The sequence below is a fragment of the Eumetopias jubatus genome, unplaced genomic scaffold (genome assembly GCF_037043125.1).
Source record: "Eumetopias jubatus isolate StellerSeaLion01/CBP00866 unplaced genomic scaffold, mEumJub1_p1.0 scaffold_6, whole genome shotgun sequence".
NCBI classification, from domain to species: Eukaryota; Metazoa; Chordata; class Mammalia; order Carnivora; family Otariidae; genus Eumetopias; species Eumetopias jubatus.
The window spans coordinates 95,099,150-95,120,706 of NW_028274812.1; the positions used below are offsets into that span (position 1 = coordinate 95,099,150).

Below are 21,557 nucleotides of genomic sequence, written 5' to 3' on the forward strand. Positions count from 1 at the left end.
ATTTTGCTATTATGCAGTTAGAATTTGTGTACTTCTCCAAAATCATCTGCCTTTAGAAGATACTTTAGCTAAAGTATATCTAGTAGGCAACATAAAGTAAGTAAAGTCACATTTTGGGAACATTTAACATGATTTCTGTATGTATGAAATAATAGTGTTGACTATTTTTCAGAAAAACTTTGTTCATTTTATTCATTGTGTATTATGAAAATGTGAGAGGTCTAGATATGATTAATATTTAACAGTTTTACATATCTTTATATCTATATATCTTTATAATATATAAGATATGTATTATATATCTTAATTTTATTAACATTAGAGACTATAACATTTAAAGTAGGTGTATAAATCAAATTTGGGAGGGAAAGATAAACCAGTCTAGTTTTGCTCTAAAAATGTAAGCGTTCTTTAGTTATCCAGATACACCCTTGGGGTGTGATTTTTTTTTTTTTTTTTCTGAGAGTGGGGCGGGGCAGAGGGAGAGGGAGAGAGAGAATCTTAAAGAGGCTCCATATCCAGCATGGAGCCAGACACTGGGCTCGATCTCAAAACTCTGAGACCATGACCTGAATTGAAATCAAGAGTTGGATGCTTCACCGACTGAGCCACCCAGGCACCCCTGGAATGTGGTTTTAAGTAACAAAGATATATACATACATGTATACATAGATATGTGTGTATATATGTATATATACACACACGTGTGTGTATGTATATAATTGTCATAAATACCAATATATTATTAATCGTTCAAATTTTAACTTGAATCAGAATTATTAGGATTATCATTTGTAGAATTAGTTGAAATTAGTTGAATAAAATAGGAATTTGGTTATTAAATAAATGGCATATACTTAAACATAATCACCAGAGGGCATTTTTTCATAACACTCCTTACTTCCAGACTGTGTATTTTGCCCATTTTCTCACCCATAATCTCCACTGTACTATAAGTTGTATAAGGACAGTGGTGCTGAATCTCCATGCACCAGTGTTTTGCCAGTGCTTACTGTGGTGTTTGGTAGATAGTACTTTTTTTGATGAATGCTTGAATTTATGAATGAATTATATATGTAGTTTAAAAATGTAAATTTAAAAATGCACTATCTACCTCAAATGTGAAAGTTACACATTGCTCTTCTTAGCTCTCTATAAAGCCAAAATAATATTGTGATAATGATTCAGAGTTAAGAGTCTAAGGTGAATTAGGGCCATTCTTTTTTTTTTTTAGGGCAATTCTTATGAAAAGTTCTATGAGGATCTCAGGATGTTTAGGGAAAAGTACTCATCCACATTGCATGGAAACTTGAATATTAATATTGCCATGAATAAGTAGCTTTCCAGTCTTACATATCAGGATAGGGGCAGTTGGGAGTAAAACCCTTGGTCTGTCATAATCCTCAGCCTAGTGCCCAGTCTACTGTTCAAACATGGTAACTGTGTGCACTTTTTTATTTTTCTTATTACTAGCACCTCAGAACAGCCTCCGTGCTCAAGTACCATAGGATCAAGGGCTTGTTATTATAGTTCACTACTTGGCTATGAAAAATGGGCATTGATATTCTGATACTGATAGATATTTTTATACATATTTTTCTTTATAAATGGCTATATATAGATATATATTATTTTCTTTTCCCAACTTAATGATGGCCACATACTGAATTGCATCAAATAATTGTTGAATGGGTGTTATTACCTATAGAGTTCTGGTTAGAGATAGGTTTTGTTTTGTTTTTAAAGATTCAGTTCTTAAGTTTATAAAAATAATTTTAGAATAATGTTTTCTCATTAAAAGTACAAAAGTTCCCTGCCACATCTTTTCTCTAAAATTACCAGAGAATGTATATAAGGTTATTTTTTTAACTAGAACTGCCTTCTTCAGGTCAACACAGTTTTATTTATGTTCAAATGATTATTTTGTGAGATTGAGAAAAAAAATCTGCCTTTATCCGTAACTGTATCTGCTACTCTGTTAGTGTTGCTTATTTTATAAAATAAAGAATGGATAGATTTTATTTATTTAAATAATACTACTAATTTTTCCTGCAAAGGTTTAGGTTTGTCTTGCTGAATTTATTTCCAAACAGTGTTTTTAAAGAGTGTTCAGTATAGATAACAATCTGCGGATGTGATTTTGTTTATTAAATATCCAGAGTCACTGGCTGTCCTTGATCTTTGCCTGGGCCTTGCATTAAGCTCCAGGGACCTGGGTGGTTATTAGTAACTACTGATATTCATGTTAGCAGTGCTCAGGGCTGTGCCCATAGGAATAATTTACTCTGGAGAACAGTTAAGACTTCAACTTGGGCTTTAGAAAGGAATGACTCAACACTGGACTCAAAGTGATCTGAACTTTGCATCGCAAATGCTACTGAAACAGAGTCTGCAACTGCAGCGTGTGAGGTGTCGTTTGAGGGTGTGGTTTCAACTGAAGGGGACCTGTCTAGCCCTTTTCCCCTCCATTTAATATTCAAATGAGCACGGCGACGAGCGTTCACAAAAGGTTTTCTTCAGGGAGTCCCTGGTGTCAGGTTCTGCCTCTGCAAGCCCTTCAGATCCCTCCCCATTTTGAACTACGTATTGGTGGGATTTCGGGGCTCTCTGAACCCGAGTGGCCCCTCTCCCCAGTTCCGGGACTGGGTCTGAGGTGCGCTGATGTCACCACCAAGCTGTTGCATTGCAGCCTCCCGGCCTCGAGGTACCTCCCCCTGAAACAGCTCTCCTGCTCCCGAGAGGAGGCCAGGAGTCAAAGAAAAAGATGACTGCGAAGTTAAGTCGTGGGAGGGCGTAGCAGCGAAGTGATAGAGCAGCCTGCCCAGAGCGCGGCTCGGCAAAGGGACGGAGCAGCTGTGCCTGAAGAGAGAGGGCGTTGCTGGAAGCGCCCTGGCTCGGGAGGATGCCTGCCGGGGACCGCACTGCCCGGAGGAGCTGGGGACAGCGCAGGACCTCCCTGCTGGAGTTCCTTCTCTGCCTCCGCCACCGGCCACCTCTGCCTCTCTCCAGCTGTAGCTGAAATGAAAGCCAAACCGCGGCTACAGTTGGTCAGTTTCAAAGGCTAGAGTAGTCTCGGTTTTCAGCCGATTGTGAATTGTGCTGCTTGTGCCTTAGAGGAAACCCGGAGCTCTTCTTTGCTGCAGTTTCCTCAGGTGGAATAAGCCTTAAGGAAGATCAGATAAGACTCTTTGGAAATGACTTTTTTTTTTTTTTATTTTTTTAAGGGGAGATTATAGTACCCCGTGCTTTCTAACTGTTTACTTTAAACGGTTGCTGGATTGTCCTGGCTTGGCTGTCCAAAAGTCTATTTTTTTTTTCCTTTGGGTAGCCTCGAAGAAGCTTAATATGGGAAGAAAAACTGCCTTTTGAATCAAGATTATTTATAGCTACACCCAAAAAAAGTAAAAGAAGATTTTAACTTTCTTAACAGCATTAGACAACTTATTTTTCTCTGAAGATTTGTTTTGTGCCTTGATCTGAACAATACATGGTCCCTGTGTTTGTCTTTTAAGTTTCTGAAGCATGGTTTATTTATAAAGGAGATGGAGTTTTGCAAGCCATCCTTAAGTGGATTACAGTTAAACAGAGTTCTACCGATATTAACATTCAGCCTGTTAAAAATGCTGGCTCATTTGGAAATTTTAACCTGGAAATCTCAGATGCAAAATTAGACTAAAAAGGGAAATGGACTGACAATGGAATGTTTTGATTGTTTGAGCCACTGTTAAGTGTGTGTTTTGTTTTGTTTTGTTTTGTTTTCTGTTTTGGAGTGTGTGATTGGGAACTTGGGGGACTGGGGAAGGGGGAGGAAGGAGATTTCTGTTCTGTGTTCTTGATGCACTTTATTTTTTAGAATCATTTTAAAAACAACCAGGTAAAAAGGATAGTTGCATTTAGAGTGATGCACTGATGATGATGATGACCTTATAAACACCTCATAGATCACGACCTGTATTATTTGAGCATATGTCTTTATGCTGAGGACACTTTATAGCTCTGGTCAGAAGTATACTTTTTTGAAAGATGCTTTACCTTCCTTCTTATTTTCTTTGTCAAGAGCTGCAATATTTGTTTTAACTGTCTACAAAATGGGGAAGCCACTCAGCAGACCAGACTGTTTACGTCAGAATCCCCCATGTGTAGGGAAAGGTGAAGAAGAGGAGGACCTGAATATTGAAGACTGTTACGTCCCACAGCGGTCAATCTATGACACTGTTAGACTAAATGAACAGATAGACTCTGGTTCAAAGGGTAGCCTGTCTTCCAGGCATTTTACAGATCGGACTTTACCCTACAGTCACAGAACACTGGATGTTAGTTCTTTATGCTCTAACGGTGCCCTTGCTTCTTCCAGTGTATTTGAGCTGAGAGGTCGTGAAGCTAACAAACTAGATGAAAAGATGATCTTTGATGCGCTCAAGTTAAATAGCGATATCATTCGAACCACAGGATTACCCAAAGCCAAATCCCATGCAGAGAAGAAAGAACATAGACGGTCATGGCGAATGTTTGTCCCAGCCAATTTTGTGGATTATGCAAACAAAAGTGAAAGCTCTTTTATTGAACCTACTGATATGTCAGATGCTGTTACCAAGGCCAGCAAGTGCAGATGGGGTACTAATTCTCTAACGTCGGAGGAGGATGACTCTGGGTTATGTAGCCCTCCAGCAGAGAGGGAAGAAAAACAGGGCATTTTAACAGGAGACCAGTCACGAATTAGAAGCTTGTCTTCTGCTGAAGATATTCATATAGCAGAGCAATACAGACCATTCTTTTCTGTTTATTCCATTAGTGAACAGAAAATCCCATTGCTTTCATGTAGAAGTGCCCACCCTGATGAAAATTTCAGAATGATTTTACATGATGTTTCTCCACTAGAGGAAACAAAATGTGTCAGTGGTCAAAGGGAAATCCATGGTGAAAATTGCTGCCTGCAGAATGATTTGAAAGAGAGCACTGTTAAGTGTGATCTCTTAATTACGCCAAGAGATGGAGAAAGCCAGTGTATTTCTAAGCCTGGAGACGAAGGGAAAACATATGGACCGGGAGGTTCTCAGATCACAGCACAAAGTAGGGAACTGGTGAAAGATTCTTCTGAGGTTTTACATCTCTCTCTCACAGATCTGGAGGGAAATGATGCAGGTTGTGGTAGCACCAGTTTAGTAAGAAACGTGACACTGTTGACACCATATGATCCAGAAGAATCCAACGTAGCATCTAAAGAGGAAGTGGAGGTGCCCCTTTCTGCCCAGGAGATGGAGGTGGTCCACAGGAAGTGTTCCCCGAAATTCATACCAGTAAGAAAGCAAGCAGCTCCCCGAAAAGCAAGGGCCCAGGCAGGAGTATTGGACCCAGTCTATAATGGCTTTCAGTCAGTTCAGGTAATTAACGGGAATGTGAAACTCTGCAGTGCGAGTAGTTTGTGGGTCTGTTTTAAAGTGGTCACTAGTGTTTCTAATAATGCTCAGATCCAGTCTTATATTTTGGGGGTTTGCCGAGTACCCTACAAGGTTCCAGGTATTGATAAGTTGATCATTATAACAAATTAATTAGGGACCATTTTTTTTAGAAGAATGATTATGCCCTGCTGTTTAGAGTCCTGTTGATTGTGCAGGTGGTGGCTGTTTCCCTGCGTTTAGAATGCTTCCCCTGGGAGTTTATGTTAACATTATTAGGCTTTCCCACAAATTGTGGTTTAAGACACTGCCACTTGAGGGGAGTTATTTTGGATTTATTAAGGTTGGCCAGGCCTAGTCACGGAGGTACAAACACACAGTATTATACTGTTGTGGTCTGCGAAGTAGTCTGCTCAAATTAAGGACATTTTAAACGTGCTGGAAATCTTCTCTCAGTAGCTCTGAATGTGGAAGTAGAGAAGTTGTGCTGTGTTTTGCAGTCGTTATAGCTCCTAACTTGTTGTGAGTGGTGAATGAGGTAAGAAAGTAAAGGGTGCAGCCTTGTCCTAAGTAAGGGTTGTTTGTCAAGCCTGTAATTATTTTCTTCCCACTCAGATTGAAGTTCAGCTATTTTGGTATTTTTACTAAGCTCTTCTGGTAAACTTTGCCTCAGAGGTAATTTTATTTTATTTTAAGCTTTGTGCTTGTGTGTTTATGGGTTAGATCAGTGGGAAAGCCTCTCTTCTGAGGTATTTGTTACCACTGAGAGATAAGGAATTTAGACAGTATCAAAAAACGTCCTCTTTCCAGCCTACGAAAAAATTGCTCCAGTCAGCTTTACCTTTTCCTTGAGCATATGTTAAATGGCATACTAGGTTAAAAGCTTAAAAGCACTTTTTTTTATGTAAAGGATTTTGCAGTTTATTTGTTAGAAAGCAATTAAACTCTTAAGAATATATAGAGTCTTCAGTATTTCTCTTTTTTAACCCATAGCATATTTTTTTGTAGCACTTTAGAAAATTACACAGACTCACCCAGACCTACTCTGGTACGCAACGCTAAAATTAATTTCTTTAAAACCAAAATGAGAGGTGAAGGCAATTTACTAGAACATTATATTAAATTTTTTGTCCTGAACGTTATCTGAGAGGGAGAGTAGAATTTTTCCCTGGCAAGTTCCTGGAATTAGGAAGTAGCAGCTTTCTTACCATTCCCCGTTCTTTTCTGTAAGTAGCAAAACATATCCATAGCTGTTAGTTCCTAGAAGTGGTAAAGAAAAGAAAAGAAGTAGAATGATAGTACCAAATTCTATTTTCACCACCTTGCTGCAACTTTATATTGACTTATTAGGTAACAATACATTTTAAAAAATATGAAAGATAATATTTTTTTCTCAGTGATTTGAGTTCTTATTTCTTTGGTTATGTGTAATTGACTGTTCTAATTTATAGTACTGTTATATAGAAACAATGAGCCAGTGCGGAAATTGTCTGTAAGGATTTTATGTAGAAGCAGCAGCTTGGGCTTTTAGCTGAGAGGAGACTTTTAAGGGAAATGATCATTTATTTGTTTGCTATTTCTAAATTTCCTCATTCATGCAATAGCACAGGACTATCTTGAGTGCCATGCCTCAGGCCAGATCTGAAGAGTTTCTCTTGTAGCCTCTACATCTTTAAAAATTACTTTCCATAAGGTGTCTGTAATTTTTTAAGTACTATTTTGTTATTTGCCTTTTTAATGTTTTCATATATTCTGTTAAATTGTTCATTTACTTGGACTATTGATATATCGTGCCCTGTAGTATAATGACTCAAACCCCAAACCTTGTCTTGTCTTAATATCTAGCTGAGACTTTCCTTCCTTTGTTAAATTAATTTTCTTTATGGCATCTCTTAGGCCCTATATTTAAAACATTTGTATCTCTATGAAAGAGTTGATGTACTATCAGTATAATCCCTTTGTGGGGTTAATGTCATCCATGCCATTATGGAAATATAATTTTTTTGTACTGATACTCATCCAGCAAATAATTATGGGGTACGTATTACATGCTAGGTACTGTAGTAGCTCCAGGACATAGAACCACTATAAGGAAAACAGAAATTTCTGCTTTCGTGGAACTTGCATTTTACTCTAGCGCATGAGATTTTTTGGCAGTTACAGTCATTTGGGGACCGTAAATTGGATGGGACTGAGAGTCGGAGGGAGAGTTCTGGCAAATGGTTGGCAGTGAAGGCAGTGACCAGAGAGTAACCAGACTTGCTGTGCTGGCGACATGAAATGTGTGAGCACGTTCAAGGGGTGAGGGCTCCGTGCTCTTGTAAGGCCACTGGTGTCTTGATAGGCATTGAGGGGGCTGGGTGGGTAGGGACCCATTCTATTGCAGTGCCTGCCGACATGCCTTCTCTTTTCCTAGCTCTGTATTTTGGCCTCGCTGGCAAGCTATAGATCGGCCTCTTGGCTCCCCTCAGCACTTTGTTGTTGACCTTCATTTCCAATTTGAGTCTCAAACTTCAGCAGTTGCCTGTTAAAAGCAGGTATCCCTAGAGGAGCTCATAAAGCTCCTTGCCCAGTAAGGCTTTTCTCAGGCCCATCTTATCATTTTGCTCCTTGGCATTTTCCGTACCTTTTCCACTAGAGTTAAATAGGAATGATAGAAAATATCTAGTTTTATGCTAATGAAGCAATAGAGAGAGGACAGATAAACTCTTTTCTTGGTTTTATAGGTAATCTGATTAAAGGTACTTAGAATATCATTCTTTAAAATTCCTGGGTGATTTTGATGATATTATAAATTTACACTTAGTTTATTCTTACTGTTATTCATAAGGTAGCTGTGACATATGATGAGATAACAAAAATTATTTTTACCTGTAATACTGGATACCTGCTAATTGAACAAATGTTTGTATTTGGTGGTTGTTAGATAATTTGTATAAATTATTGCTCTTCCAACCACAGGTATTCCAAAAAGAAGAGATTGAACCTTTGCAGGTTAAACAGCAAGATGTAAACTGGTTAGGTCAAGGCCTTATTCAGAGTGCTGCTAAAAGCACCAGCACACAGGGTTTGGAGCATGACCTGGACGATGTCAATGCACGCTGGAAGACTCTCAATAAGAAGGTAGTTTCTTCATCCTTTTTGTTATTATTTCTGTTGATTATTTATTCTCTAGCATTTGTTATGACAACTAATCATATTTCTAATAGCTAAACTTCCCTACACATGCCTGCCTTTTTATATTGCTGTAAACTGGATGGTCTAAACTCAAGATGCCTGCAGGTGGTCAGTGGGCAGCATAATGACAGAAGTGACTGAGTGAAATAGGACCTCTGCCTGTCATTCTCTTGACTTTGAGAGAGACACAGTAGTGCCAGTGTGATGGCAGGGGGCCCATGATCCATGACCTTGTGTTGAGGGAGCACACACACCTTCAAATGTACAGGCAGTACCTAGCCTCCAGCAAATCATTCCATGTAGGGATCTAGGTTTACTTTTGTCAGAGAGTCTACTTTCTTTCTTTCTTTCTTTTTTTTTTTAAGATTTTATTTATTTTTGACAGAGAGAGAGAGAGAGTATACAAGCAGGGGAAGCGGAAAGCAGAGGGAGAGGGAGAAGCAGGCTCCCCGCTCAGCAGGGAGCCCGATGTGGGGCTCGATCCCAGGACCCCGGGATCATGACCTGAGCCGAAGGCAGATGCTTAACCGTCTGAGCCACCCAGGTGCCCCAGAAGCTGATACCCTAGTCTACTTACTTTCAAAGGAACTGGACATCTCACTTTATCGGTGAAACTTAATTTTCAAATTTTGGCAACTAATTTACGCCATATAATAGGTCACACTGTGCAGGTGAAAGCAACTGTGTCTCTTTGTCAGCCTTGGGCTAAAGGCTTTACTACCCTCGCTATAGACTCTTAACTCTAAATATTTTACTTACGAGATGTAGATCCCACCTCTTTCTAAATGTCCATGAGGGAAAACCCTGGAAAATAATTCTCTGATACCTTAAGGAGATAATGCTGAAACACAATGGCAGCCCTTCACATGATGTAAATGATCAGAACATTGTTATGGGATGGCAGTGCTCATCTGGTGGTGGTGGTTTTTGTTCTTGTAGTTTTCTCTGCTTTGAAATCTTAAGCAATTGTTGCCAGATCTCAAAAGCACATTTATCCTTCTTTAAAGTCTGATTCATATTGTTGTGCCCTTCAAACACAATTGGAATATAGTGTCAGGTGTAAATGTATTGTATGGTACTTGAAATATCTTGCCAACTACTTTTTCAGTCCTGAAGAAAAAGATCTGTGAGAAGGGCAATAGGATATCTCTCTGTAGAACACAGAGACTCCATTTACTAGAATACAAAGGCCCTGGTTTGTCAAAAAAGGACTCTAGGACTTGGAGCTAGCAGAATTTAATCGGATACTTTACAGGTATTTTGCTTAGCAAAATATAAATCTGTTTCTCTCTACTATAATAGTTTTTTTTTTAGCGTAGTCTTTTAAAATATTCATCAGTAGGAAGTAAAAAATCAATCAAAAGGATACCGATAAAAATGAATTAGGCATTGTTTCAGTAACCTTATAATACTTGAATTATTCATGGCTAGCCATAAATGTATTTGGTATTTCCAAAATCTCAACGATTTCATCTTTTACATTACTGTTTGGGATGGAAACCTTTTCTTCTTGGCTTGCTTGCTAGACTTTGACTCCTTTCCACCACAGTCCTGCCCACTGTCAATGCTTTGGGCAGATTTTAAGTGAAAAGGAAAAGAAAATTTGTGACCAGATGGGAAGATGAGCATGAAAAGTGGTGGCTGGTGGGCAAATTTCATTTTTTAGGAAACAAATAAACAAGTTGATGCAACTGCAACTTTGCAGGTGGCTCAGCGAGCAGCCCAGCTGCAGGAGGCCCTGCTGCACTGTGGGCGGTTCCAGGATGCCCTGGAGTCCCTGCTCAGCTGGATGGTGGACACCGAGGAGCTGGTGGCCAATCAGAAGCCCCCGTCAGCCGAGTACAAAGTGGTGAAGGCCCAGATACAAGAGCAGAAGGTAAGTCAGTGATACTTTTGTGTTGTGTTTCATGTCAAACCGTAATGAGAGTAAAAATTGTCCTCATGACTCTCTTTGTATTAACAGAATATTCTAGTTGACTGGTTATTGATGCTCTGGACGTTATTTTTTAGTCATTCAACAAGTATTTACTGAACATCTGCCATGGGTCCGACATTGTTTCAGGTGCTGGAGATAGTCACTAAATAGAAAAGATGAATGTTCCTCATTGACTTTAAGGTTTAGTGGGCAGGGAGGAAGAGGGGGAGACAGTAGAAGTAAGTAAGTTGTGCTAAGTTATCAAGTGATATATAAAGAAGAATTAGGAAGTGCCAGAGCAAGGAAGGAGGACAGGAAGTGCTGGGGTGGAGGTGTGTGTGTGTGTGTGTGTGTGTGTGTGTGTGTGTGTGTGCAGTTTCCAATAGGGTAGTCAAGGAAAGCCTCACTCACTGAAAAGGTGACTTTGGCAGAAATACCATCTTCTTAATATATTAGATCGATCTATATGAAATGGGCTTTTTTAAAAAAGTATAGTTGACAAAGTTACATAAGTTTCAGGTGTACAGTATAGTGTGATTCAACAATCTCTATGTTATGCTACGTTCCCCACAAGTGTGAACTACTATTGGTCACCATACGACGCTATTACAGTACCATTGACTATATTTCCTGTGCTGTGCCTTTCATCCCCATGACTTACTCATTCCATAACTGGAAGCCTGTATTTCTCACTCCTTATTTATAGGTTAAATACAGGCAGTTTCTTGTGACTCAGCCTGTGCTAAAGAAGCAAATATTTGATTCGTATATGCTAAGGAATATGCTGTTGTGTCTTTTGACACTACTAATAGAAGACCAAGTTGGAAAGAAAGACCCACTTGTTAGAGGGATGATAACATACAAAAAAAAATGTTGTGCTCCTGATGGTGGTGGTCAGTTAGGAAGCATTTAGTGACATTTTCAGACAATTTGTCAGCCATGACTTGAAATGGCATATGGGAGGGGCCTACCACACAGCACATTGGTAAGATTTTTCCTGTGTGGAACTTTAAAAAAGAAGGGAATGGATCAAGAGGTTTAATTTAGTTTTGACATTCAGTACTCTTGCTAAAAATTCTTTGAAGATTCTAGGGTATTGGGAATTAACCTGTGAGAAATAGATTTAGAGATAAGGATTATAGAAATATAACAAGAAACACATTGCATTTGCATGATTTTTAAATAATATATACATAATATGTAATAGGTAACAAAGTAATGTATATTTAATAAGTATAATATAATATTATATATAATAATATAACTGCTACCGTTCAGTATTTAATTTAGACCTCTGTTATTCTCCCAAAGTCAATGACCTATGTTTAGCCAACAGAACGTATTTGTTGATTTTGCTTTCTTAATTGCTAGAGGCTTTGCTATTAAAGTTTATCAGAAGTAATCCATTTAATTAGTTGTCTTTACTGCCTAACTCACCTGTTGTACCTTGATTTTACAATGACTGTAACCTGTATCAAGAGAGTTGGCATGTCTTCCCCTTCTTTTTAAATGTGTTCCTCTTACCACCTGATTTGGTGGTCCCAAAATGAAAGTGAGAGGATACTCTTCTAGCTTCTTACCCCGAGGTAACTGTGCATTTCTTTAATCCTTAACTATCAGTCAGGATCAGATTAAGGAAGCAGTGAAGAAGTATTTAGCATTTCATATACCTGTGCCTTCCTCCCTGCTATTAACACAGTCCCTGTGCTTAGCACTTACTCATGAAAGAATCATTTTGATTAGATTAGAGCAAGGTAATCCTGAGTTCTGGCTACTGTCAAACATTCCATCCCAGGCTTTTTTGAAATATTTGCTTAGAATTAAATTGGATTTTTTTTCTGCTGCTAAATCCTGAAATGCTAGTCTTATTTAGCCAGCTTTGGGGATTTCTGACTTATTCCATCCTCTCTCTCTTCCTTTTGGAGATGATATTCCGAGGCTCTTTTTGGGTTTCCAGCCTCATGAAGGATTTTAGGAGCTAGTTCCACCTAGTAAAGAGAGGCAGGGGCCTCGAGTTTGAGCCTCACTAGCTTGTGAACTTGGTCTGAGTCTCAGCTCCCCTGTCTATAATGGTTTGTTTAACATGGGGAAAGGTGTTGAGAACAGTAATGATTTATAATCTTGTCTCAGTAGGACAGGTGATCATTGAAGGTTTAGGGGGTTCCCATTTTATTCCAATAAATGGGATTTTGTACTTCCAGTGCAGTTCAGTTATCCTTCAGCGGCACCTTCCACCCCATTATTTTATATTAAAAAAATGAATAATGAATGGGCTTAATGGCCTTATCAATATTAGTTTTATCTGTTATGAAAAGCCCCAATCACAGTGTCTGACACAATAGCAATGAAGCACTAAACAAAATGAGTTATTTTTAAAATCCTACTTCCTGTTTATGTGAATCCATACAAAATACGTATTGTCATGTATGAAAAGTACTTAGACTGCGTTTTCCATTAGTTAACACAATTATTCCTTTACTCCCCATGCCACCCCTTTTGCTTTTGGTATTGAATGTTCTGTCTCAAGCTACTCCAAAGATTGTTGGATGACCGCAGATCCACTGTGGATGTCATCAAACGAGAAGGAGAAAAAATTGCTGCAGCAGCAGAACCTGCGGATAAAGTGAAGATTTTGAAACAGCTGAGTCTCTTGGATAGTAGATGGGAGGCATTGCTTAATGAAGCTGAAACGAGGTAACTTAGATACTTCCAGCAGCAAAGGCTTTCCTGCTGAATGTTTGCGTTTTGATAATGCTTTTCTTCAAATCGTCATTTTCCTATGTTTACTGTATATGTGAACAGGGAGCAGCGGCCGTGGGGCCTGTCTCTTCATTCCTTTAATGGTAAGGTCTTGGAGTCACCAAATAATTTCAGCTCTTTATTTTAAGAAAAACGATTCCCTCAGGAGTAATTTATTTATGACATAGTGACTGCCCGCCTGCTGTGCATCAGGCACAGAGCGAGGCCTTGGGTTATAGAGGTGAGCTGGACAGCTCGTCTAGGTCCTCAGGGTACAGTCTAGTAGAGTTTTATAGCCATTGGAAAGTAATGACAAATGTGAGGTTTCAGAGCAAAAATGTAGGGTGTTGTGGAAGCGTATAATAGGAAGAACTGAGTCTGGGGGCAGGGAAATGACAGTTAAGCCGTGTTTTAAAGGACTGGGAGTTAGCTAAGAAACGAAGTAGATGGAAGGGTGCTGTGGTGTTTGTGAAGGCTAAGAGATCTGGAGCATGGTCTGCAGGGCATGCAGTCAACCTGTTTTTTAATTACATTTTTTTCATTCTCCATGTTGGCATCACATTGACCAGTGTTGAGTAGTAGCTACACTGAAGTGTAACCATAGCCACATAGACTGGTTGAGTTGAAAATAAATGAACCACTGAACAGAATGATTATTTCCATAAATGGCTACCTTCTTTGGAACTACAATGGTGAAGAGAAGGATTTGTCTAATCTTGAATATCGGAGTAGAATTAATTATAGTTGTAGGAAGGACCATAGAATAACATGCTCCTAAGGAGGCTAAAAGCTCCATGACCTTTAGTATGTTTCAGGAGATTATCCTTCTATGTAATGCCCAGGACATTGTGCCCTGGCTGCCGTGGGACATACTCTAGGTACTTTGTAAAAAATAAATGAATGAGGGCACCTGGGTGGCTCAGTTGGTTAAGCGACTGCCTTCAGCTCAGGTCATGATCCTGGAGTCCCGGGATCGAGTCCCACATCGGACTCCCTGCTCGGCAGGGAGTCTGCTTCTCCCTCTGACCCTCTTCCCTCTCGTGCTCTCTATCTCTCATTCTCTCTCTCTCAAATAAATAAAATAAAATCTTAAAAAAAAATAAAAAATAAATGAATGAATGTCTAGATCCCTGCTTTACTACCACAATGGCTTTCTTGTCCTAAACCTTCCTCACAATGGTATCAAATGGAAGGGTAGTGTCATACTTGATTCCTACACAGTTTAATAACATCACACACAATTTAAATCAAGGTAAACTAAACTTAGTGGCAAAATAATTTATTTTCACTGATTCTAGATGATTGGATATTTGAATGTAGTGATAATTCAGAAGTCAAAAATATTATTGTCATTTTATTCATTTTTTAAAGATCAAATGTGTTTCATCTGAAAGTTTTAAGACTTATAGGAATATGTAGTTTGTAATAAAATGATACAGAAATTGTATTCAGTAGCATGTGCCAATTTTCTAGAATTCCTTTGGTCTCCATAGAAAGTGAATTTCTTAAATCATGTGACTCCCTAAGAATCAAACATGATAAAAAGTTATGACAACAACTCTTGGTCCCAGGATTTGATACTGAGTCAGGTTCTCGGTATAGAGACCAGCACAATCTCTTGCCCTACGTGAAAACTGACCCCAAGGGAAGTAGGTTTTCACTTTCAAGGTACCTTTTTTAACTGAGAAAGCAATGGGTTTTCTAGAAGAATTTCAAATTATATAAAAGTATATTTCAAACAAGTAAAAGTCTGAAGAATATTTCTCTCCTTTCATGATATTTTAATCCATAAATATTAACTGTTCCTTTTGGGAAATATACTTGACACTGTACTTGGGGTGAGGGGGTTGTGGAGAATATACCTGACACACAACTTTAGTAGGAATCCCTATTCATTCCATGGGGGGGTTAGCTATATGAGGTCTTCAAAATTTGAATCCAATTTTGACCAGTTGATTAAGGCAATTGCAGTAACTGGTGCTCTGATTGAAGTTAATTAATATATAAAACACTTAGAACAGGGCTTGATGCAGATTATGTGTTCAATAAATTGTTATATTTATTGTCATTGTTATTGCTCTTATTGTTACTATAACATTTGGTATTACTATTATCCAGCTATTATTATTGTAAGTATTGTAACCAAATTTCTCAAGAGTTTCATAAGATTTAGGTACTTGGGATTGGTCTGTGGTTCACTTTTAATTTTATTTAGTAGGAGAACTATTTTAGCATGTCCTTTAAATGTGAGAGATCTTAACTTTAACCTTCTAGATGTTTTCACAAAAAATATTTCGAAGGCAAGAGCATGAGTAAAGATTTTTGTTGAATATTTCACACATTCTTCATCCCTAACTGACCTCTGTCTTGGCACTTGTATAGGAATCGTCAGTTGGAAGGTATCTCGGTGGTAGCACAGCAATTTCATGAAACCCTAGAACCATTGAATGAGTGGCTTACAACCATAGAAAAGAGGCTGGCGAATTGCGAGCCCATAGGAACGCAGGCGTCTAAACTTGAGGAACAAATTGCACAGCACAAAGTAAGATACCCATTGCTCATTGGTAACGTTCAGTTTTCCATCTCCTCTGTGGTACTATGTCATAAATTTGAGTTACATACTGTTGTGTTATGCATGATTGCAAACAGCCCATTTCAAATGTCATTCTTCCGTTCTGTTTATGTTTTCATTTTTATTTGTCCATCCTTTTTGTTTCTCTCTCTTTTTTTTTTAAACTTTATTTTAGGCCTTAGAAGATGACATCATCCATCACAATAAACATTTACACCAGGCTGTTAGCATTGGCCAATCCTTAAAGGTTTTGAGCTCCAGGGAGGATAAAGATATGGTGCAAAATAAATTAGACTCCTCTCAAGTGTGGTACATTGAGATTCAAGAGAAAAGTCACAGCAGGTCTGAACTCCTCCAGCAGGCCTTATGTAATGCTAAGATTTTTGGGGAAGATGAAGTTGAGCTGATGAATTGGCTGAATGAAGTGCATGACAAACTGAGCAAGCTCTCAGTCCAGGATTACAGCACTGAGGGGCTTTGGAAGCAGCAGTCTGAACTTCGGGTATCTTTATTTATGTTATTTTTTTCATTTCAGTTGTCATTGTTTTCTCAGTCTTCCTTATTTCTGTATTATTTTATGTTCTTATGATTTAGGTGAATTGCTATACTCAAAAAAGACTTTGCCTGTGTATACAGATTACTTCTGATGAAGTCACTTTCAGAAAAAATTGTATTTATCCAATAGCCAGATTTTTCACTGTTCCTTTGTTGTTTTGGGGTTGTATACAAAGACCCATAATTAACTAGTAGTCCAATATCTTCACATAGGCCATTTTCTGAGAAGGAGACTGTGTGAATTAGGGTAGCTAAACATGAGACATGGGCCAGGATGGTTTAAAGAGGAGGGGGAGACAGGGCAACAGGAATGACTAGTTGAAAATAGGAGGTGTTTACTTAAATCTCTATGAAACACAGAGTTCTCTAAGATTAACCAAAGCTAATTGTTATTTAAATTTTTTCCCCCACATAAAAATGGTACCTGTGTTTTAGGTTCTGCAAGAGGACATTCTACTCAGAAAACAAAATGTAGATCAGGCATTACTAAATGGTTTAGAACTACTAAAGCAAACAACAGGTGAGAATCTTTTAAATCAACTCATTATGCAGTTAGCATTTTTGCATTGCTTTCTAAATATCTTAGGGAGAGGGGGAAAAACAAAATACTTTATAATTTTGGGGCCACTCCAAGACTTCATTCTGCAGAATGCTTTGAAGACTGAAGCCCAAGGGGGTTTTGCAATATGATCTCACTTCTTTTCTCATGATCTCACTTGAGTTCTTAATGGAAGTTGTGCGTATTACTCATAACACAAAGCACTGTGGCATAGGAGACTGTCCGAGAAGGCCACAGCAGAGTTATGTGAGTTTTCCACTTGTGGGAGGCGGTTGTACTACATGAGGGCATAGGTGGTAGACACATTTTTCCAGTGTTAAGATCGTTTGCCTTTCAACACACACACACACACACACACACACACACACACACACACCCACCCCCACCCTGTGGCTACCCCCAGCCTTCATTTCTCCATGCTTCAACCCACTAAGAAAACAGATACAGACTGACTTAGGTCATTCTTTTGGCCATAGGAAAGCTTCACTGTACCCATGTCCAGTTCAGCATCCATCTTGTGGTTTGGGCAAGTAACATTCACTATGAGTTGAAGGAATTCAATATAGTATTTAGAACCTTGGACTAGGAGTCTGAAGCCTAGGACACAATTTCTGTGTCTGGAAATGAGGTAGAGTCAAGTGAGGATCTACTGAAACAGTGCAGATGAGTTTATTATTTTTAACATTAATACATGCATACACCACACATATGTACCACATACACACACATGTGCATCCATACATATAAGCCAGGCACCGTTCTAAACACTTTGCAAATAAACTCATTGAATTTTTATCACAACCTTATGAGGTGGATTCTGTTCTTATCCCTATGTGGTGATGAGTAACCAAGGGCACAGAGAGGTTATTTTACAAATGGTAACAAGCCAGTCAGTATTTGAACCCAAGCAGTGTTTAGCCCCCTGCTTGAAAACTGAAAACACCATATAGTTAGATGCAAAGATGATGCTTTCACGTAACTGAAGGCCCTGTAGCCCTTCCCAATTTTATATTTGTGTTTTCAGAGCTGTTGAGATTTGCCAGAAATCCTGGGGAAAAGATTAAAACCTGGAAAAAGGCTTCTCTTGGGTCAGATCGTCTTTGGGAAAACGTCCCCTTTTTTTCCCCCCCTCTCCAGAAAAATCTCCTTAGTGTCCAATAACATCTGAAGAAACCCCTCTCTCTACCTTTTCTTTCCTTTCTGGAGATCTAACGTGCCTTTGAAATTTTAGGTGATGAAGTTTTAATAATTCAAGATAAATTGGAAGCCATTAAAGCAAGGTACAGAGACATTACGAAATTGAGCACGGATGTAGCCAAGACTCTGGAACAGGCACTGCAGCTCGCGAGGCGGCTGCACTCCACACGGGAGGAGCTCCGTGCCTGGCTGGACAGAGTGGAGGTGGAACTGCTTTCCTATGAGGCGCAGGTCCTGACGGGAGATGCGGCAAGCCAAGCACAGGCGAGACAGAAAGTACGCTCTCATCTCTGTGTCTCGGATCTGTGGGTTCTCTTCAAGGGAGATAGTCTCGGGTCATTCCTGACAGAACGAAGGATGCCTCCACGGGCGGGGAGCAGGAGAAATGGGCAGCAGATCGATGGTTGAAAACTTGTAGGAGCCCAGAGATGAAAACAGTGCATCGTAATTTGTTTCCAGTGTCTGATGGTTGGGAGTATAGCTTACTACACAAGAGACAGAATGATGAAAACAGAAAAGAAAAGGAAAAAAAAAAAGGAAAATGATCATTTTAGAGATACACATAATTTGCTTAGAATAACCATATTTTTCTGAGATAGATGCATAGCATGATGTAGCTCTTCTACTTACATTGCAAAAGTGGTGTTCCATCATGGTCATGGTTCTTCTCTTCAGAGAGAGCCTCTGTTTTTATCCACCCTGAAGTGTGATCACATGTGGGTGAAAGGTTGTTGGGGAGGTGATGATTCGACTGGGATGATGTAAAGCCAGTATGTTCTCATTTTGAGGGTTACTTTAGTTCTGGCTTGGACTTTCCTCTTTATTTTACTCTTCTGATACCTGATTACTCAAGAGGTTTCCAGAAAGCAAAGAATAATACGTGTCGACTTGCTTGGTTTTGTTTCCCAAATTTTAAAAACATTTATATTAAAGTTCAAATGTTGACCAGTGAATTGTTCTTTGGAGCTCCTCAGGAAACACTTTCCTTTTTACAGAATAGCGTTAAATAACAAAGGTTTCTTAACTTAACTGAAACTCAGCCGCCAGTGCCTGGCATTATTGGCCTGCAAAGGACTTTAGGGCCAATGACAGGGAAAGGAAAAGCCTGTTCAAACTCCTGAGCATTACCTCCCAGATTTGTATGTTTTCTTAATCCTGTTTTCAGGAACTGAAAAAGGAAGCTAAGAACAGCAAAGCCTTATTGGACTCCCTTAACGAAGTGAGCAGTGCTCTACTGGAACTGGTACCATGGAGGGCGAGGGAAGGACTTGAAAAAATGGTGGCCGAGGACAACGAGCGCTACCGATTAGTGAATGACACCATCACTCAAAAGGTGGAGGAGATCGATGCTGCCATTCTGAGATCCCAGCAGGTAGGGGCGCATGGTTTTTTGTCTCGGCAATAAATTTTCCCCAGTTGTGCCCTGAGCCTTTACCTGAACAAAGATTTCTGTTCACAGTGTTTCCATTCATTTGTTATGCTTCAAAAATGAAAGGAGGGATTTGAAAAGAGTTCAGGTTCCTTCGACATGTGAGTGCCAGGCAGGGCACTGCTAATCTGTACATTGTTAACAGCCATCTGCCTCACTGGAGCCCAGACTTAGCCTTACCAAATCAGTCATTGGGAAGATCAGCCCTGCTTTCCAAACAAAGTGCTTTTTGCCTCCATGTATGTGAATTGCTAATGCTAATTTTATGCCTTGGCTAAGTCTAATCTGTCTGTGAGTAAATATTTTGAGTTATCATGTAAATCAGTATTAACTGCTCATTTCCACACACCGATGGCAAAGAGAGGCTATATTCTTTCTAAAAAGGAAGCAGTGGTGTGGGTGATGTCGTGTTTTTTCTGGAGATGACTCAAGGGGAAAAACGATAGTTTCTGACCTGTCTGCGACTCACGCAGTTTATAGTTCCAGAGAGTTTTATAGGCACCCAGCCCTCACCTCAGCTCCCTCAGAAAACTGTGGGCAACAAGTGGGGTGCTGGAAACAGAAGTTTAGAAGACATGTTTTGATGAACTTAATTGAGTATCTGGACTGTTTGCATTAAGTCATCAGAATCTTACTGCAGAGTTTCTGTGACAGGGTTAGTGTGCGCTCTTGCAGTCTACTTTAGAACAGAGCTGTGGAAGGTACGTAACTAAGCTTTTCCTAATACGTGCCAGAAGCAAGAAACACAAATCAAGCAGATTGTGTGGGAGCATCCAGAATTGAATTTTGAAGGTTGCTGTAAAAGTGTAATTTATATATTGTTATATATCATAATATATATGGCACAGTGCTTCACTCCTCACGTCTGTGCCATGCTCTAGAATCACAAAAGCTGATGAAAAACAATGACAGCAAAAGGCCTGCCTAAGAAAGTTTTGCGAGGGAGCGCATTCATGCCTGAGGAATGTATTTGCATGACTTCTGTTTTCCGAGTTTGGCACAATTTCTATGCCTCCTTATTACAGGAAAATAAATGGATTTATTTGTGAAGTTTATTCAACTATAGGAAAATACTGAATTTTTTTTCACCAAAACTGATATCAACATTTCAGAATTGGCATCAAAGATTTCCTAAATAGCAAGACAAATGTTCTGGAATATGATTTTTCTTGAGAAGTTGACTGTGGTTTGTCAGTTTGGTGAAGTAAGACAGTAATGAGGGCAAGATGGCAGGGGAGCTTGTCCTGGTTAGTAATCTCAGATATGTGCCAATGTCATTAACTGTAGCTCAGTTCTTTTCAAGGTTAGCAGATATTTTCTGAAGTTTAAAAAAAATGTAACCAGGTCAGTATATGTCCCAAACATATATCCTTTGGGAAAGTAACAGTTAGTGTTTATTTTTTCTGATAAAATCATTTGTTATAGAAAATTTTTTTAAGATTTTCTGAAAGAATACAGAAAAACTCATGGAAGGAAGAATGTGTGTAAATAATATGAGAGAGAAATCATGTGTGTAGTAGTGATGTCTTATTACCGGTAGGTCATACAGCTAATATTAATGCTCTTAATATTTTCTCATTGTTCACATGTATTTATTCTGTATTCATGTGTGAAATTCCTTTGAAATGCCTTCAAGTCTGTCCAGTGAAATACCTGCAGCAATAAAGAAAATCAGTAAAATGTACTTACGCCATCAGAAAAAATGAAATCCTCCAGCTAGGCTGAAGAGACACACTTTTTGAGAGGGAGGAACATATGTAGTAAAGGGACTTACTGTGATCCCAGAAGCTAGTACAGGGTGGAGTTGGACCCAGATTTAATACAGATCTCTTCTATTTTTTTTTAAGATTTTATTTATTTATTTGACAGAGAGAGAGAGAGAGTGAGAGCCAGGAACACAAGCAGGGGGAGTGGGAGAGGGAGAAGCAGGCTTCCCACTGACCAGGGAGCCCGATGTGGGGCTCAATCCCAGGACCCTGGGATCGTGACCTGAGCTGAAGGCAGACACTTAACGACTG

At 39.1% G+C, this 21,557-nt stretch overlaps 1 protein-coding gene across 12 annotated transcripts in view; it reads left to right on the top strand.

The window, feature by feature from the left end:
• The window catches only part of DST (dystonin), a 478,002-nt gene that overhangs the window by 391,143 nt on the left and 65,302 nt on the right, over positions 1–21,557 (top strand). For 10 of the 12 annotated variants that reach the window (XM_088024332.1, XM_088024333.1, XM_088024335.1 and 7 more), the window contains 8 exons: positions 8,358–8,519; positions 10,279–10,449; positions 13,016–13,182; positions 15,610–15,769; positions 15,975–16,301; positions 16,790–16,874; positions 18,145–18,386; positions 19,276–19,482. In XM_088024332.1, the coding sequence (XP_087880458.1) occupies positions 8,358–8,519; positions 10,279–10,449; positions 13,016–13,182; positions 15,610–15,769; positions 15,975–16,301; positions 16,790–16,874; positions 18,145–18,386; positions 19,276–19,482 (1,521 nt within the window). The remainder of the gene's footprint in view (positions 1–8,357; positions 8,520–10,278; positions 10,450–13,015; positions 13,183–15,609; positions 15,770–15,974; positions 16,302–16,789; positions 16,875–18,144; positions 18,387–19,275; positions 19,483–21,557) is intronic. The other 2 variants (XM_088024338.1, XM_088024340.1) reach the window with 1 other exon arrangement.